Here is a 19,853-nt window from a genome sequence, read left to right as displayed (position 1 = left end):
AGCACCTTTTATAGTCATTATAGGCTAGACCTGGGTGCTTCCACAGACCTCTCTTTTGGTATAAGGGTGCTGCAGGCTGTAGTCCCTCCCTAAAGCTGATATTACTCTCTGTAAATCTCTCAGGTGGTGCGGTCATGGACGACCGAATAAAGTCTTAGTTACTCACCGGTTAACGGTATTTTTCGGAGTCCATGACAGCACCCGTATATTCCCTCCCTTATAGTTTGATTGGGGTGTGCACGTCTATTTCTTGTATATGCTCACTGGTGGTAAAAGTTTATAATTGTAAAGAATACTGTACATAAATCATGCATTAACCTTGGAAGTCCTCTTGTGCTCTGTAATCCAACTGATGCGTGGGAGAGGTGCCACCCTTTTGTATCTGTAGGTTTCCTGTTCCTAAGGGGTGGATCCCCTCTCTCAGGTGGTGCTGTCATGGACTCCGAAAAATACCGTTAACCGGTGAGTAACTAAGACTTTCCCTCTACTCCTCTTTGGTCAGACCTCATGTGGAATATTGTGTCCAGTTTTGGGCACCACATTTTAAAAAAGACATCAACAAACTGGAGCAAGTTCAGAAAAGAGCGACCAGAATGGTGACCGGTCAGCAAACCATGTCTTATGAGGAAAGGTTGCAGGATTTGGGAATGTTTAGTTTGCAAAAGAGAAGACTGAGAGGAAACTTAATAGCTGTCTACAAATATCTAAAGGGCTGTCACATTGTAGAAGGATCAACTTTATTCTCATTTGCACAAGGAAAGACTAGAAGCAATGGTATGAAACTGAATGGGAGGAGACACAGATTAGATATTAGAAAAAACTTTTTGACAGAGTGATCAATGAGTGGAACAGGCTGCCACGAGAAGTGGTGAGTTCTTTTTCAATGGAAGTCTTCAAACAGAGGCTGGACAGACATCTGACTGGGATGATTTAGCGAATCCTGCTTTGAGCAGGGGGTTGGACCAGATGGCCCAGGAGGTCCCTTCCAACTCTACGATTCTATGATCGCATACGCCTCTGACAATCCCCTTTTGTTGGGTTAGGACCACCTGGATTTCTCAACGGGTGCTTCCTCCCACTTTTCTCACTTTCAGAACCATTTTTCAAATTTAGGCAAAATGAACGAGGCTCCGGCCTTTCAGGTCCCCGTATGCTCCCCTCTTTCATCTTGAGGGTGTGTGTGCTACTTGGGACCTGATATATGGACTGCTGTCTTTTCCAATTCTGTAAACCATCTTGTACCTTCAGTTATGATCAGTCATGGTGATCATTTTTCTCCTTACTTCAGTACCCGGGACCTGTTAAACCTCTTCATTTTTAACACAAACAACATTTTACTCCTTTACCAACTATTAAAACAGATATATTTTTTCTAAGGCGTACATCATTATTAACCTTTTCATGATGTAATTGTTGTAAACATGTTCAAAAACATTTTTTTCTTAACCAGTGGTGCGCCCCCTTCCTTTGTGGAAGGCACCTCCACACATCCCTGCCGCATCAGGGAATGGGGTCTCTTACCCCGTGGGAAAATATGCAAAAAACAAGCCGCAGAGACTCCATCACATGTTTCTCAATGCAAGCAATGACTAGCCAGGTCTTTCCCCGGGAAGGAACAACCACGGGAAGGGCAGTCCCCAATGAAGGAAACCACCAATGCCAAAACATGGTATCCATCCACAGACAGCTGTTTGGGGGTATTGCCCCTCATCAGTGTGGAGTAGGAAACTGGTCAGTAGGAGCAATGCCTAGTAGACAGTGAAAAATGAGGATGAATGAATTTACATATTTCCCATAAGAAATGGGGACATTGCTCTAGAATCACTGCGTTGAGAAACATGTGATGGTGTCTCTGCAGTGTTGGATGTTGATCTCCATGAGTTCATTCATCCTCAATTTTCAGTCTTCTACTAGGCATTGCTCCTACTGGCCAGTTTCCTACTCCACACTGATGAGGGGCAATACACCGAAACAGCTGTCTGTGGATGGATATCATGTTTTGGCATAGGTGGTTTCCTTCATTGGAGACTGCCCTTCCCGTGGTTGTTCCTTCCCGGGGAAAGACCTGGCTAGTCATTGCTTGCATTGAGAAACATGTGATGGTGTCTCCGCGGCTTGCGTTTTGCATATTTTTACATATTTCCCATAAGGGATGGGGGCATTGCTCTGGAATCACTGCGTTGAGAAACATGTGATGGTGTCTCCGCAGTGTTGGATGTTGATCTCCATGAGTTAATTCATCCTCATTTTTCAGTCTTACGTGTCCCCATGGGGTAACAGTCCCCAAGCTGCGCAATAGCGCACAGCAATCCTGGTAGTCTGAATTTTTCAGCGGCGCTTTGGGCCATCCCCTGATGGCCGATGTTTTGCCAGCAGCAAGGAACCCCACAGCCGTGGAGTCTGCGGGATGTCTGGTGGTCCCTGGGCCATGGGTGTTCTTTCTGCCTGAGGCCCAGAAGTCCTCCTATCCTTTAGGGGGGGTGATGTCCTTCGGGGTAATTACTGCCATGGCGTAGTGGCCGCGGGGGCAGTATTCCTTATAGTAGGAGACCCGGTCTCCCATCCGCAGGGCCTGCCCGTGCTTGATGGAGGCCACGTTTAGATACACATTGTGGCCGGTTTCCGCGTCTCTAATAAACCCGTAGCCCTTCTCAGTATTGGTGTATACGAGCTGCCCGGTAGACCGAGGGACAGACATGTCGGCCTCCCCTTTTCGTGCAGCAGCGCCCAGACCTCCCGCTCTTTGGCCACCTTCTGCACGATGACATCGCGATCCAGACAGAAGGCCCGGTATGGGCCGCGGAGCCTGACGGGCAGGTCGCGGGCAGAGCCGAGAGCGGGGCAGAGGTGGCCATGGGCACTGGCGAGCAGGCCGGGGCAGAGAGCGGAGCGGTCGTGGGCACCGGTGGATAGGCCGGAGCAGAGAGTGATGAAGAGGCGGTCACGGATACAGGTGGATAGACTGCAGCCGGGGCCATGAATGGAGCAGAGGCGACCGCGGGTATCGGAGAGCAGGCCGCGGAGCCGAGAATGGGGCAAAGGTGGCCGTGGGGCCTGGCGGGTAGGCCGGAGACGAGACTGAGGTGGCTACAGGGGGCTGGTGAGTAGGCCGGTGCCGAGAGTGGAGCAGGGGCGACCGCGGATATCAATGGGAGGGCCGCGGTCCTGCTCTGCGCCCGGGATGCAGAACAGGGCGGAACGGCGCGGACGTCGGTTGGCCCCGCAGGGGCCACTGGACAGGGGGAGGCCAGGGAACAATATCAGGGATTTTGGGCCTAGCGCTCATAACGGGAGGGGAGGTGGGGGCGGCCTGCAGTGCCGCCGGCTAGCCGGGGAGATGCTCGCCTTCCCCAGCGCCGCGGCTCTCTTCAGGCTGCTCCGCAGTCCCTCCAGGAACTGGTGCATTCGAACGCCCAGAGTATCCGTGGTCCCGTCATCTAGGGTGCACCATTGTTCTTCACCTTGCCATCCAGCAGGACCAGCCTCCAGGCCCAAAGGTTCCGCAGGGAGAGTCGGCCAGGGTTCCTCCAATGGCTGCCCAGGCATGGCCTGCGCCATGGGCGAGCACACTGTCACATCCAGCTCCGCAGATCCAGCCATCGGCAGTTGTAGTGGGGTACCAGGTCGGTCTTCCTCCCGGGTGGGTGTCTGGTTGACCGGCAGCATCTTTCAGGCGCAGGTAGCACAATGGACCTCGATCTCCTGGCGCCATCTCCACTCCATGCGTCCGAGGCCATGGCAGCTGCAGCGTCCACATCTCGTCTGATGTTCAGAAGCTCAATGGTGCCAAGCAGCCGCACCCAGCTTTTTTACCAGGGCCACTCCCGTTCTGGGGTGCGGCGTTGGTTGGCCCCTCCACCCATCTTTCAGTGTCCAGTGGGAAGGGGCGGCTGTCACTAGATGTACACCGCTCACCCCAGGGGCGGGTACAGCATAGCCCCTGATAGTCTAATTTGGCAGCAAACTCCTGCGATTCTTTCAGGCTCTTATATGCCACACCCATTTCTGCAAAGTCCTTTTCTGTTCAGGATTCTTCTGATAAAGACAATAATCACAGACACAGTTCAATTTTGTAATCCACAAGGGTAAATCTTCAAACCGGTCAGCTTGGGTCCTTGGGATCTTCAGTGCGGTCTCACCGCTGGCGTTGGTGGATTAGGCAGTGATGATCCTGCCGACTATGCCAAGTGTAGGTACATGTGCCGACTGGGGGGTGGTCCCTTTTTTCGCTGCGAACAAACTGGAGACAGAAACCGATGTACGTTCAACAGGTCTTCTTTATTGGTTGTCCTCCTGACGACCACAGCAACACGACAGCCTCCGTACTCACAGGCCCGGGTACCTTTCACCTTCCTTCTTTCCTTTTGTAGTGACGTCTCTCGCGGTTCTATCGCTATGGCTGTCCTAGGCCTACCACCACAGCGCTTCACCTGTCCAAGTCCGTCCGTCTGGTACCCCCGGGCTTCCTCTGTCCTTCGGCTATCCTGTCAGGGCCACCCCCTGACCGTCTCTTCTTCCAGTCCCCTCTGGAGCTCTTCCACTTCCTGTCTTTTCCTCCTTCAGCCTCTTCCTCTGCTCAGCTCCTCTCCCTGGACTGGCTACCTTCTGGAACTCTCTCTCCCTATTTATTCCCCTCTCGAGTTCCCGTAACTCCGCCCACCTTGACTATGCGGTCCCCCCCCAGTGGCCAAAGCCCAGTACTTCACCATCTTCCAGTCTTTCTAGTTGTCTCCCCTTATGTGTACACCAGTTCACATTAAGTCTATTTATGACACATCTCACATTCAGTTTTCCTATGTCAGACAGGTCCACAGGTCAGTCCACTTCCCTACACAACCATGTACCAACCTGTGATCAGCAGCTTACTATCAATATACAATGTGTACAGATAAGCTGATAATTAGTGGTCTGGTCAGGTTTAGCTTTCAAAGTTCTTTTACATCTAAAAAAAAAAAAAAAAATGCCTCATAGCTCCTGCACGCAGTAAACTAAGTAAAACATCACTAAAATTGGTGTCTCTTTTCCTACGTTAAGTTGCTCTTAGATGAGATGGCAAAACTCTTTTGACCAATATCCTTTGAGTCACTTCTACCGATATCTGCCAGTTCGACCAATGTATACAACATGTGTGTGTGATACCTGCCCCATGTGCATGCAAACTGCCAGATACTTGTAGACCTGCTCACTTCCAATGCAGAAGTGAGACAAGCCAGACTACCCTTTTGAAAACTTATAAAAAGCCCTGTCCATAGTAGAAAATATTTTTATTTTTTTTCTCAATTTGACCCCTTCTATTCATTTGGCTTTAAAACTAGGTTTGGATGAACAGTGGAGACCTGATTCTGCAGTTTCCTTGAGGATTAAACTTACAAATCCTGTCCAAGGTGTGACCTCTTGGGGGCTATATGGTCTCCAGTTTCATGCATTTACTTTTTCTATTAATTCCATATGAATCCAATAGAGCAGGTAGTTGCTTATTTTCTTTAGGCGACTGTATTACAGAAGCCTCACCGACATGCTTAAAGCACCACATAGTGCCTGTCAAAGTTCATAGCTGGGGATCGTGCAGATCCACCTGCCATTACCTTTTCGTCAAGGGAGCGCAACTCCGCTGCCTCCAATCATCAGAACGATTGTCAGACAAGTAATGGACAGGACCATGCTTTCATTATTATGCCAGCTACTGGAGGAGTGAGCGTATGGTATATACACCTCTGATTTAATGCATAAAATGTGTATATAACTCCCTGTACAGTCACTGCCGGCTCCACAATAACAAAGGAAACCAATCGCTGCCACCACCACCACCCGTTACAGGTAGTGTTTGGGTTTGGGGTGCAGCTTGCAGAACAAAAGTAACAGAGCTATTAAATTTTATATTTTAATCCGGAAAGATAGGCAGTGTTTGTGTAAAAAAATAAATAAATAATTAAAAAAATTAAAAAAAAATCTTGTGTATTTTATTTTAGCAAGGGGACAAAACAATATGTAGAATTATATAAAGGGGATAACGAAATAAACTTGCTAAATGTAGTAACAGAAATGGATCATAGCTTGGCGAAGTTAAGCACTTTGATTGGAAACCTGGACTGTACCCACAGCGAACTACGACTTAAACGGACTGGCCTAGACCCAGTTTCTCCTTCTTTAATAGTTCCTAAGTTACACCAATTTCCCCCCCCCCCCCCTTTTAAGACCCAATATGGGTCAGATTGTGGGATGACCTGAGTCTGTTAAAATTCTATGAAATTCCCCAGCTTACAAGAGATCTGCACCTCTGAAGGTCCCTGGTGTTTGATGTTGCCATCATGTTTCTTTTCTCATGACTATAAAATTGCATAGAGACCAAATACGGCAGGTATAACCCCATCTATCAGATCGTTATTCAATTGGAGGGATTCTAGTGGCCTACAATGATGCGAGTTAATGTGTCACTTCCATCTCTTTGCTCCGACGCCGAAGATCTATAGGTCGTAAATATTGGATACAGATACAGAATCCAACATTGCGATCAGGACAATGGCTGGGCAGGCTACAACAGATTCTTTCATGAAAGGAAGCTCATCCTGGAGAACACAATTCTCCTCCTTGGAACAAAGGAGCCCCTGCTTCTTTAATATGCAAATTTTAGACTGTCTTTTTACCACAATAAATATCCTGTTTTTAATCACCTGTCCACTGCAAAGGTTGTTTTAATGACTTTTCTCATGTCCTAGCTATGCGTAATTAACACTCTGCCCCATATGGCCAATGAGGTCTATTTCAAAGGGTTTGAAGAGTAAGCTCTTGTCCTAGATGTTCTATGTGGGAAGGGCGGGGGGTGAATGTCCCCTCCCTGGAGATGTCTTATGGATTTTAATCTTTATGACCGTGCCAAGTGGTGTCTCTGTTTTGTGCATGAGGCCTAATATTTATTTAGAATTGCAATCTGAACTGCTTTTGTTATTTTTTTTTTTTTTTTTTTTTTAGACTATACGATAAACTTTTGTAAGCAAGAGACAACAAACATGCTTCTGGATTATGATTTCGGCTCCCTACTTCATTACTCAAGGTCAGTCGTGTATTCTGCATATACAAATATTAAACAGGTTTTGCTTTTGACTTTTTTAAAAACTATGAAATGTTCAAAACACAAAATCCTTTAGTTATACAGAATTATGAATTTTTTTCAGTTTATGCCTCCAAGATAACTGCTTGCAGTCACTGACCAGAAGCAATAACTATCCGACTCTTCTGTGCTTTGCAAGAAATGTTCCATACATTAAGGGGTTGTCAAGGTTTGGGATCAGTCTACAGTAGGATCCTCACAACATGTGTACTGCACACTGCCAGGATTCTCCAATGGCAAGCGAAAGTAGTCCCTTAACTGTAAGTATGCAGTCTGGTCAGCATGTGACAGAATGTATGCAGATGCCGTGAGAATCCTGATGCCGTGCAGTGCGCATGGATTCAATAATTCCTAACCTGGACAACCCCCTTACTTTGAAATCAATTCTCTGTGTAAGTCTGAGAGCCACAACTCATAGCCTTGCATTGAAAGATTTTGATAGTTACCTTTTGACTTCCGGTCAGTCGGAAGCTGCTGTCAACAGTTAAAGGAGAAGGGGCATAGCCAGGGCCGATTTTAGGCAAAGTGGGGCCCTAGGCAAAAGTTTAAAATGAGGCCCCAAATGCTAACATATTGCACATCACACAGAAGTATTTCTGTTATATTTACATGTGCTGAGTTCAGTCTGCTAAACGAGTGGGATCGACAATATTGTAGTCATTCGATGCGTGTTTCCCGGCCTCTTTCCACTGACTGAGGAATAATGATGGGGACAGAACAATCACTAATAGATCCCCATACAGTATCATGTTATCAGCAGCACATCTGCAGTTTACACCGGTGATGTGCTGCTTAGAGCAATGATTTTTGTTCCCGCATAAACAATCCAATCACTCTATGAATATGCAGCATTTTGCTTGTTTAGTATACTACACCCCATAGTCCTCCATATAGTATAATATACTAATCATAGTTCTCTGTATAGTATAATACACTCCTCAAACAGATCCTCTGAGAGAGATTTATATTTTCCCCTTATATACTTATACATGGTTATTAGATCGCCCCTCAGTCATCTTTTTTCTAGACTAAATAATCCTAATTTTGCTAATCTCTCTGGGTATTGTAGTTCCTTCATCCCCTTAATTGTCTTGCCCTCCTTTGTACGCGCTCTAATTCCATTATATCCTTCATGAGCACCGGTGCCCAAAACTGTACACAATACTCCATGTGTGGTCTAACCAAGGATTTGTACAGAGGCAGTATAATGCTCTCATCATGTGTATCCAGACCTCTTTTTATGCACCCCATGATCCTGTTTGCCTTGGTAGCCACTGCCTGGCACTGGGTGCTCCAGGTAAGTTTATCATTAACTAGGATCCCCAAGTCCTTCTCCATGTCAGATTTACCCAGTGGTTTCCCGTTCAGTGTGTAATGGTGATATTAATTCCTTCTTCCCATGTGTATAACCTTAAATTTAGCATTGTTAAACCGCATCTGCCTCCTTTCGGCCCAAGTTTCCAACTTATCAAGATCCATCTGTAGCAGAATACGATCTCTTGTATTGACTGCTTTACATAGTCTTGTATAGTCTGTAAATATCAATATTTTACTGTGTAAACCTTCTATCAGATCATTAATAAATATGTTGAAGAGAATAGGTCCCAACACCGACCCCTGCGGTAACCCACTGGTCACAGTGACCCAGTTAGAGAATATACCATTTATAACCACCCTCTGCTTTCTATCACTAAGCCAGTTACTTACCCATTTACACACATTTTCTCCCAGACCCAGCATTCTCATTTTGTGTACCAACCTCTTGTGTGGCACGGTATCAAACGCTTTGGAAAAATCAAGATATACCACATCCAATGACTCACCTTGGTCCAGTCTATAGCTTACCTCTTCATAAAAACTGATTAGATTGGTTTGACAGGAGTGATTCCTCATAAACCCATGCTGATATGGAGTTAAACAGTTATTCTCATTGAGACAACCCAGAAAAACATCCTTCAGAAACCCTTCAAATATTTTACCAACAATAGGTTAGACTTACTGGCCTATAATTTCCAGGTTCTCTTTTGGAGCCCTACTTGAATATTGGTACCACATTTGCTATGCGCCGGTCCTGTGGAGTAGACCCCGTCGCTATAGAGTCCCTAAATATAAGAAATAATGGTTTGTCTATTACATTAATTCTCTTAGTACTCGTGGGTGTATGCCATCCGGACCCGGAGTTTTATCGATTTTAATCTTATTTAGCCATTTCGCACCTTTTCTTGGGTTACATTGGTGACCCTTAATATAGGGTTTCCTTTGTCTCTCGGCATTTCACCTAGTATTTTATTTTCCACCCTGAATACTGTGGAGAAGGTGTTTAATATATTAGCTTTTTCCTTGTCAACTACAATTCTTCCTCACAATTTTTTAAGGGGCCTACACTTTCACTTATGATTCTTTAACAATTGATATAGTTGGAACAGTTTGAGATTAGTTTTACTCTCCTTAGCAATGTGCTTCTCTGTTTCCTTTTTGGCAGCTTTAATTAGTTTTTTAGATAAAGTATTTTTCCAGGTCACCACCTGACAGCACATTGGAGGACGTCCTTCTCATCCGTAGTGGGACAGGAAACCACGAGAGTTTAAAAGGATCCTCCCCTTCCCATCCCTCAGTGTTTTTCCTGTCCCACTGTGGATGGGAACGACGAGAGAGGATCCGGTCGTTCCATGCAGATGGCAGGATCGGGGGGCTCAGGCTCACCCTTCCTACCTGATGAGATCTGCGGCTGACACCCGATGTAGGGTCCCTCAGCTTCTTCGGTGTAGCGCTGCTCCCGGACGCGGGGTCGCTTCCCCCTGACGGGGACTCTCGACCCTAGACGCCACCACCGCAGACCGCCGCTGGGGTTGCAGAGCCCGCAAGCGGTCCTCCTACAGCAGACTACCGCCGGGTGAAGCCGTTGTGTCCGGAGGGCGGGAGCGCGCAGTAACAGGCGCGCGTCAGGCCGCCCGCCCCACCGGAGGAGGAGGCGCAGGCCAGAGCACGCGTCATTTCCGGTACGCGCATCACGGGCGCGTCACTGCCGGCCGGACGCATTACTTCCGGCTGCGCCGCCGTCAGGACACCTCAGGCAGTGACCGCCCGGTACTAAGCACACCGCGGCGGCATCGGCCCATCAGGAGAAGGGCAGGCGTCCGGAGATTGGAGCGGCAGCGGCAATAGAGGTGGTATGCAGCTCTGCTCCACAGGGCAGGTGGCAGGGGGCGCCCGTCACCGCTTACATGTCTGTGTCTCCTCAGCAGTCAGCAGCGGTTTCCATCACCACCAGCATGGAGGACCAGGCAAAGACGGAGGCAGGAGCAGAGTGCCAGGGTCACGTGAGTAACCTCTGAAGAGGTCACTGCAGGGCCCCGTAAGGAAAGACCCCACAGAACCCGTATTTTATATGTTCTAGGGGGGAACCTCTACCTCTGAGAAAAAGGAGCCTAAGCGGAAGGATAAGAAGTGTCCGGTTTGCTCTAAGAAGCTAAAGGACACGTGGCAGAAGACCCTCTGTGACACATGTGCAAGGCGTATAATGGGGGAAGAGCAGGATTCTTTTATGTCCAATAATGTCCAATATGAGAGCGATAATTAGGGAAGAAGTGCAAGCCTCGGTATCCGTCCTAGCCACTTCCCAGGCCCCACAGGCAAACCCCCAGCCATCCAGGAAAAGGCAGAGGGAATCTGATACGTCATTGGAAGGCATTCTGTCCGACTCTGACGCAGAGGAAGATGAGATTAGCGAACACCCAGAAAGGGGGAGAAAATACTTGTTTTCGTCTGGGGATACAGACGAACTATTGGGAGCGGTGCGGCAGACTATGCAGATTGAGGAACCCCCTCCTTCCCTCTCAATACAGGACGAAATGTTCGGGGGATTACGCTCCCAGACTTCAATGGTCTTCCCAGTAAACACCCACATACGGGCAATTATACTGGAGGAGTGGGAGGAGACAGAGAAAAGATTAGCTATTCCCAGGGACTTTAGGTCGTGTCTGCCGTTCGACCCTGAGGAGGTTAAAGTCTGGGAAGAGATCCCTAAAATTGACATTCCCGTAGCTAAAGTATCAAAGAAAACGGCAATTCCGTTCAAGAATTCCTCAAGCTTGAAGAAACCCCTAGATCGGAAGGCAGACGGGCTCTTAAAAAGAGCCTGGGAAAGCTCGGCAGCGGTCATAAAGACAAATATAGCCGCGACATCGGTAGCACGCTCCATGCATCTGTGGATAGATGACCTAGAGGAGGGTCTGTCAGATAGAACCCCGAGGGAAACAATCCTAAAGTCACTCCCCTTGCTTAAGTTGGGTACGAGATTCTTGGCCGACGCCTCAGCAGAATCAGTTAGGTTCTCGGCCAGAAGTCAGTCCCTGTCCAACACAGCCAGAAGGGCTATCTGGCTGAAGAGTTGAACAGGCGACATGCAGTCAAAAAATTAAACTCTGCTCAATTCCTTTCTCGGGGGGCAGGGTCTTCGGGCCCGTGCTCGACTAAATTTTAGAGAAGGCGTCGGATGAAAAAAAAGGGGTTCCCGGAGGAGAAACGTAAAAGATACCAGCCCTTTTATAGGCCCCGTTACAACCAGAAAGCAGACTACAGGGGGAAAGATAAAACGGGTAGATGGAGCTACCCCAAAGGAGGCAGAAATAGGAATAGAGAACATCTTTTCCAGCCCAGGGTCCAGCTCCCGGAAGAAATGACGCCACCAGAGTAGGGGGGGCGACTACTCAAATTCTCGGGAGAGTGGCAGAAAGTCCCCTCCAGCCCCTGGGTATTACATGTCATCTCAAAGGGGTACAAAATAGAATTCAACTCCCTACCCCCGATCAGATTTTTAGTGACCAGTTCACGCCTCAGTGCAGCTTCCCTGATGTGGTTGGACATCCAAGATCTCCTAGACATGGAAGCAATTACTCCGGTCCCCGCGCAGGAGGAAGGCAGTGGACACTACTCGAGCCTCTTTGCAATAAAAAAACCCTCGGGGGAAACCCGAACAATAATAAACCTAAAACCTCTAAACAAATGGGTGTCTTACAGGCGCTTCAAAATGGAATCGATAAGATCCACGATTCCTCTTCTGGGAAGGGGTGTGGTAATGTGCACTTTGGATCTAAAAAACACATATTATCATGTCCCTATCCACCCGGATCACCAAAGATACCTCAGGTTTGCGGTCGAAAGAGACGGCACAATATACCACTATCAGTTTCGTTGCCTGCCCTTCGGCCTAGCATCGGCCCTGAGGGTCTTTACAAAAGTAATAGAGGTAGTTGCCTACCTAAGGGCCCAAAATATCACGGTGGTCCCATATTTAGACGACTTCCTATTTATAGCCAATTCAGCAACCCAGCACAGGATCGACTGTCAATCCTCAATCTCCACGCTGCAGAGTTTAGGATGGATAATAAATTGGGCAAAATCAGATCTCATACCCAAGCCCAGAGTAAAATTCTTGGGGGTCATGTTAGACTCAGAAAAAAGGATGTCGTGTCTACCAGCCAAGAAACAGACTTCAATGCCGAAGAAGATTCGTCAATTTTCAAAAAATCGGGTATCGATCAGAGATGCAATGAGGATCCTGGGGCTGATGACTTCTTGCATTTCCTGTGTCAGATGGAGTCAGTTCCACTCCCACAACCTCCAACACACAGTTCTAGTGTCCTGGGACAGAAGGCAGACTTCTCTGGACAGCAAAATATGGTTAACCCGCCGAGCCAGAAATTCGCTTCTATGGTGGACCATCCCGAGAAACCTAAAAAGGGGTGTCTCATGGGTTCAGTCCCTGGAGGTCGTAGTGACGACGGACGCAAGTCTATTCGGCTGGGGCGGACACGACGCAGGAAAGTATTACCAGGGGCGATGGAGTCCAGAGGACAGCAAAAGATCCTCCAACGTCAGAGAATTACATGCGGTCTGGAAAGTGCTGCTCGTCGCCAGGTCCCACGTGAAAAACAAACACGTCAAAGTCTTGTCAGACAACACCACAACAGTGGCCTTTCTCCGCCATCAAGGTGGACCAAGACATCCCACACTTCAGGCCTTAGCAGATCAGATTTTCAGATGAGCAGAGAGGGAAGTCCTCTCAATCTCGGCCGTACATCTGGAGGGCTCTCGGAACCAGATCGCAGACTTCCTCAGCAGGAGGAGGGTAACTGCAACGGACTGGGAGCTCAACGACGAAGTGTTCAGCAGCCTGTGCGATCGTTGGGGACAACCAGTGGTAGACCTGTTCGCGGACAAAGAACGCAAAGCTCACGACATTCTACTCCCTGAACCCCCTGGGAAATCCAGCAGGAATAGATGCCCTATCACAATCTTGGAGCAGGGGACTGTTGTATGCCTTCCCGTCCCTAGCCCTCATTTCACGGGTCCTCAGAAAAATCTGCGAGGACAGAGCCAGCGTTATATTGATGGTTCCCTACTGGCCAAGAAGAAGCTGGTTTCCCCTACTCGGGAAGCTAGCAGGCGAGGAACCCATTTTCCTACCAAGAAGGAAAGACCTCCTCCATCAGGGTCCAGTTCTGCATCAAAAACCGGAAGTCTTCCAGCTGTCAGCCTGGATCCTGAGCGACAGGTCCTAAGGGCAAGAGGTCTATCGGACTAAGTCATTTCTACCCTACAAGCAAGTAGAAAACCCGTGACCGCGGCAATATATAATAAAATCTGGAAAAAATTCTGCAGCTTTTGTGGGGAGGAGACAGTCGGAATTGACCAGCCTGACATCCCGAAAATACTTGATTTCTTGCAGGAAGGGTTCAGGAAAGGCCTTAGACCCAGTACTCTGAGAGTACAGATATCCGCCTTGAGCGTATTCTATGACACGGCCCTATCATCTCACCCATGGGTAGCCCGGTTCTCAAAAGCGGTGCAAAGGCTTAAACCCCTAATTAGGAACAGCATACCACCTTGGGACCTTAACCAAGTCCTCAATACGACTTGCAAACAGCCATATCAGATAGGGGCAGAGAAGTATTCGTAATCTCTCTCTTAAAACAGCCTTCTTGGTGGCGGTCACCTCAGCCAAGAAGTTAGGAGAACTGCAGGCCTTATCAACCCAGGATCCCTACTTACAGGTGTTTAGTGACCGGTTAGTGTTAAGACTCGACCCGGCCTTCCTACCCAAAGTCGTCTCAAACTCCAACATGAATCAGGAAGTAGTACTTCCTTCCTTTTTCCAGTCTCCCAAAAATAGCAGGGAAAAAACCTACCATAGCTTTGACGTAAAAGAAACTGTGCTCAGGTACCTGGATGCAACCAGACCCTGGAGACAGGACAGTAATCTTTTTGTCCAGTTTAGAAGCCCTAATAAAGGGAAAAAGGCATCAAAATCGACAATAGCAAGGTGAATTAGGTCCACTATTGGCATAGTCTACAAAGCACAGGTTCAAAATCCCCCGGGGAACCTTAGAGCCCACGCAACCAGGGCCATGGCCGCATCATGGGCAGAAAGGGGGGGCGCCTCGGCAGAGCAGATCTGCAGGGCGGCATCTTGGACTAGTCTTAGTACTTTCTCCAAACACTATAAACTAGACATAGCATCCACACAGCTGGCATTTTGGAGAAAAGTGCTCCATGCAGTAGTCCCACCCTAGGACCAATATACTTTGGTACTACTCCAATGTGCTGTCAGGTGGTTACCTGGAAAACGGTAATTAGACCTACCGGTAATTGTGTTTCCAGGAATCCATCCTGACAGCACTGTTAGATCCCTCCCGATAATACTTTCCATACAACTGTGATGTAACATGTGTATGAAGAATGTTGGTTTAAATAAAATCTGTTTGCTTCCATCCAGAGGTGTTACTTTGTGAAATTACTGAGGGATGGGAAGGGGAGGATCCTTTTAAACTCTCGTGGTTTCCTGTCCCACTACGGATGAGAAGGACGTCCTCCAATGTGCTGTCAGGATGGATTCCTGGAAACACAATTACCGGTAGGTCTAATTATTGTTTTCTCCCTATAGTGTTTTTTTTTGTTTTTTTTTTTGTTTTTTTTTAATGCTCTCTTTTTACTGTTAATTGCACCTCTTACGTCTTTGTTTAGCCACATTGAGTTTTTCCTATTTCTTGTCCTTTTATTCCCATAAGATATAAACCGCTTACAGTGCCCATTAAGGATGTTCTTAAACATTTCACATTTATTATCTGTATTCTTATTTCTGAGGACATTGTCCCAGTCAACCAGATTAGGGGCATCCTAAACTGGTCAAACTTTGCCTTCCTAAAGTTCAGTGTTTTTGTGACTCCCTGACAAGTCCCCATAGTGAAAGCCAAGTGAAACTGTACAATATTGTGGTCGCTATTTCCTAGATGCCTGACGACCTGCAGATTTGTTATTCTGTCAGGTCAATTAGATAGTATGGGGTCTAAGGCTGTGTGCCCACATTGCGGTTTTTTTAAGCATTTCCGCAGCGCTTTTAGACAAGCGTTTCAGCTGCGGAAACACTTAAGAAAAGCATCCAATGTAATATAATGTAAAACGCACATGTTGTGCTAATGGTACTTTTTTACGCTGCGGAAACGCTAAACGGAAAAAAAGCAGCATGTTCATTAATTTTGCGGAAACGCACGCGTTTCTGCATACATTCAATTGTATTGCAAAAACGCATAGGAAAACGCATGCAAAAACGCTTCACAAAAGCGTAAAAAAACACTTACAAAAGCGCGTCATAAAATGCATGCGGTTTCCCGGGAAGAGGGTGTGCGTTTCCGCTCAGGAATATTCTGCATCAAAAACGTTACGTGGGCACATATCCTAAAAGTGCTGCTCCTCTGGTTGAATTCCGCACCGATTGTGAAAGATAATATTTCTTGGTTATTACCAGAAACCTGTTGCCTTTATGGGTTTTGCAGGTCTGTTTCCCAGTTAATATCTGGGTAGTTAAAGTCCCCCATAACAAGTAGTAGACTTTCCATGATTTCTGTTATATTTGAGGGTATCATGTACTGGAAAACAGGAAGAAAAAAATTCCAAGCGCGGTGAAATTGCAAAAAAGTGCAAATCCACAGTTGTGGTTTTAGTGTGGGTGTTTTTTTTTTTTTTTTCTCCCATGTCCCCAAGATGCTAAACCTGACCTGCTATTATGCCATTTTCTGAGATCTGTAGCTTCTACATTTTTCGTGCTGTTCAGCTGAGGGCTTATTTTTTTGCGCACAGAGCTGCCATTTTTATTGATGCCATCCTGATGTAGATATGATCTTTTGATCACCTGTTACTGCATTATATTGCAATGTAGCGGCGACTAGAATTACGTCAGAATTATGTTTTAATTTTTTTCTTGTGGTGCCATTTAGCAATTGGATTAAATTTTTAATTTTTTTTTTTTTTTTTTTTTTTATACTGGTCAGGTGATTCTGAATGCGTCGATACCAAATATGTGTATATTTGATTTTTTTTTTTAATTTGAGGGGGGTGAAAGGGGGGTGATTCGAACTTGTATATTTTTTTTATTTTAATACCTTTTTTCTTTATTTTTTTTCTTAACTTTCTGCATGCTTCAATAGTCTCCATGGGAGACTAGGAGCTGCAGTACTTTCACCCCCTCTGCTAAACACAAGGTGATGATGCTCACTTGCTATGAGCGCTGACCACCGGGTGGCACTCATAGCAATCCAGCAATGACAACCATAGAGGTATGCTGGAGACCTCTGGTTGTCATGCCGACCCATCTGTAACCCTTGATCATGTTAAGGGGTCATCGATGGGCGGGATTTATGGCACGGTTCCGGTAAATGGTAAGGAATTGACAGCGGTATTTAACTAGTTAACAGCCATGGGTGGATCGCGATTCCACCTGCAGCTATTGCGGGCACATGTCAGCTGTACAGCTGTTATGTGCCAGAAAAAGTGCAGGCTCAGCACCGGAGCCTGCACTAAACAGGGGGAGTCTGCATATTATATGTGCCCGCATATATCTATTTTAATATAATATACACTATCTGAAGAGCCTGGCGTTGCCTGGCCATAGTAACTAACTGTGGTTAGTTATAACAAATTATAATGATTATATTGCACATAAAAACATTTCACATCATATATTCAACACTACAGATCTGCAACACAAATTAACTAAATGATTACCCAAGTATTGATAGTATTTTTTTATTTTCAACTCATTCAAGAGCCTTTTGATAAACAACATTTTTGGTTTTCCTTCCGATGCAAAGTCTTCAAAAAAGAAAAATTTTGCTTCAACAAAAAGGTGCTGGCGCATGTGCAAATTGCATCTATCGGCAAGCAATGCTCTGTCTGCACATGCGCAGCCCACTGTGTTCCGACGACTAGTGTGGGAACGCGCACCAATGTTATTAAGTGGGTAAGTGCGGATGAGCATTATTTTGTATTTTATTTCCACTGACTCAATCTTTGTGAGGAAAAAAAAAATTGCACCATGTTACTTTCTTCTGTAAATCGGATGCCATTCTGAGCCACAGTACAGTATGCGATTTTTATGTATACATTGAAATTCTGTAACATAGGAAACTGTAAATGTTTTAGCTGCTGATGTGCAGTTCATATGAATTTTTTTCCCTTTTAATACAACGCCAAGTGAGGGGGGAATGATCTGAACAATAATAATAATTTTTTTTTTTTTTTTTTATCAGCTCATGTGAAGCTATCCATATAGCGATATCGCTTGTTACTTATAGGACTAATAACGTAAAGTACAGTAATTTCTTTAGAGCAGAGGAGATGTGGCTGCCTTTCTTTATAAACATCTTCACATAATCTGTTGTATGGTATAGAGTCGGTTCTAGACTTTAAGGAGTAGAGGATGTGGCTGTATGTGGAGAAAGGTTCCCAGTCTCCTTTCAAGAGGAGACCAAGAACCTTTCTTCCTGACAACAGGCACATATTTTAGTGCTGCATTTCTCTAGTCACCTTCCATGACAGCCACCTTGGAGGTTGTCTCCCCGCCCTAATGGGAGACAGGAAACAGAGGTTAAATAACCCTCCCCTTCCTGTTACCTCCACTTTCTTTCCTGTCCCCTACTGGGGCATGAAGAGGTTACAGGGGGCTGCCGTGGCCAGCAAGCGGACCTCCTGTATACTCACAGCTGGGCAGCCGAGGTCGGGGGGGTTCGCCTCTCCTCTTCCGGGCGCTGCTCCCGTCTCCCAACTATCCAGACATTTGTTGGGAATCTCTCTCAAAACTAACAGGTCAAGGAAATTCTTATCCTCTCTTGCTGACAACTTTATCTTCCAAAAGGTAAGGGAGAAAACAAGGGGAACTGCTACCTTGGATCTAATCCTTATAAACAGGGAGGAAATGGTTGAGGAGGTAAAAGTGGCTGGGACCCTAGGAGGTACCGACCATGCTATTTTAGAATTTTGGATAACTAGAGGAGGAAGACCTGTGAAGACTCAGATGTCAAGGTTAGATTTCAGAAAGGCAGATTTTAAGGGATTCAGAAAGAGAATTGGAGGGATCCAATGGCTGGATATCCTTAAAGACAAAAATGTCCAGGAAGGATGGGAAATCTTGAAAAATGAAATTCTCAAAGCACAATTGTTAACAATTCCGAAAAGAGGGAAGAATAGGAAGCATTTAAGGAAGCCAGGATGGATGAACACAGAACTTAAGCACATACTAAAAAGGAAGAAAAAAATGTTTATAAAATGGAAAGAGGGAGGCATATCTAAAGAAGAATATAATGCTGTCTGCAGAACCTGCAGGGCACAAATCACATTACTAAAGCTGACAATGAAATGAGGCTTGCAAGAGATGTCAAAAGCAATAATAAAGGATTTTGGGGATATGTCAAAAGTAAAAGAAAAGTCAAAGATGCTATAGGATTTTTACAGGATGAAGATGATGAAATGGTAAGACAGGATGTTGAGAAGTCTGAACTTTTAAATTCCTATTTTGCATCTGTTTTCTCTCAGAAAGGAAATGTAACATCAACTGTTCTTCACTGTCCTATTAAGGGAATAGAAGAATCCAGGATATCTATAAACAGAAAGATAGTGAGGAAACACTTAGCTAACCTAAATGAATTCAAGTCTCCAGGTCCAGATGAATTACACCCCAGAGTACTGAAGGAGATAGCAGAAGAAATTTTTGAACCCCTCTCCATAATCTTTGAAAATTCTTGGAGAACAGGAGAAGTCACAGAAGACTGGAGAAGAGCAAATGTTGTTCCTATCTTCAAAAAGGGGAAGAAGGTGGACCCAGGCAACTATAGGCCGGTGAGTCTGACTTCTATACCAGGAAAGATCTTTGAATAAATTATTAAACAACATGTATGTCAGTACCTGGATAAGAATGAAGTGATTAAACAGAGTCAGCATGGGTTTGTAACTAATAAGTCATGTCAGACTAACTTAATTTCCTTCTATGACGGAATCACTGATTGGGTGGATCAAGGAAATGCTGTAGATATAGTATATCTTGACTTCAGCAAAGCATTTGACAAAGTATCTCATACAATCCTTATTGAAAAAATGACTAAGTATGGAATGGACAAGGCAACTGTTAGGTGGATTCATAACTGGCTTAGTGATTGGACCCAAAGAGTGGTCATAAATGGCTGCACATCCAGTTGGAAGAATGTCTCAAGTGGGGTACCACAGGGCTCTGTCCTGGGCCCTGTATTGTTCAACATCTTTATCAATGATTTAGATGAAGGAATTGAGGGTAAACTGATTAAATTTGCTGATGACACAAAGCTAGGAGGGATAGCTAATACTAGAGAGAGAGAGAGAGAGAGAGAGAGAGGATTCAAAAAGCTATAAATAAACTGGAGAAGTGGGCAGCAACTAA

At 45.9% G+C, this 19,853-nt stretch overlaps 1 protein-coding gene across 1 annotated transcript in view; it reads left to right on the top strand.

Annotated features, from left to right (window-relative positions):
- Positions 1-19,853, top strand: part of ASTL (astacin like metalloendopeptidase) — a 99,469-nt gene that overhangs the window by 57,789 nt on the left and 21,827 nt on the right. The window contains exon 7 of the mRNA XM_073559524.1: positions 6,970-7,051. Within this exon, the coding sequence (XP_073415625.1) occupies positions 6,970-7,051 (82 nt within the window). The remainder of the gene's footprint in view (positions 1-6,969; positions 7,052-19,853) is intronic.

Source organism: Dendrobates tinctorius, unplaced genomic scaffold (assembly GCF_039654945.1).
Source record: "Dendrobates tinctorius isolate UK_male_01 unplaced genomic scaffold, ASM3965494v1 ptg000272l, whole genome shotgun sequence".
Lineage (NCBI taxonomy): Eukaryota > Metazoa > Chordata > Amphibia > Anura > Dendrobatidae > Dendrobates > Dendrobates tinctorius.
Note: the sequence above shows the minus strand (reverse complement) of the source record. Positions and strands in the feature narration are given on the sequence as shown.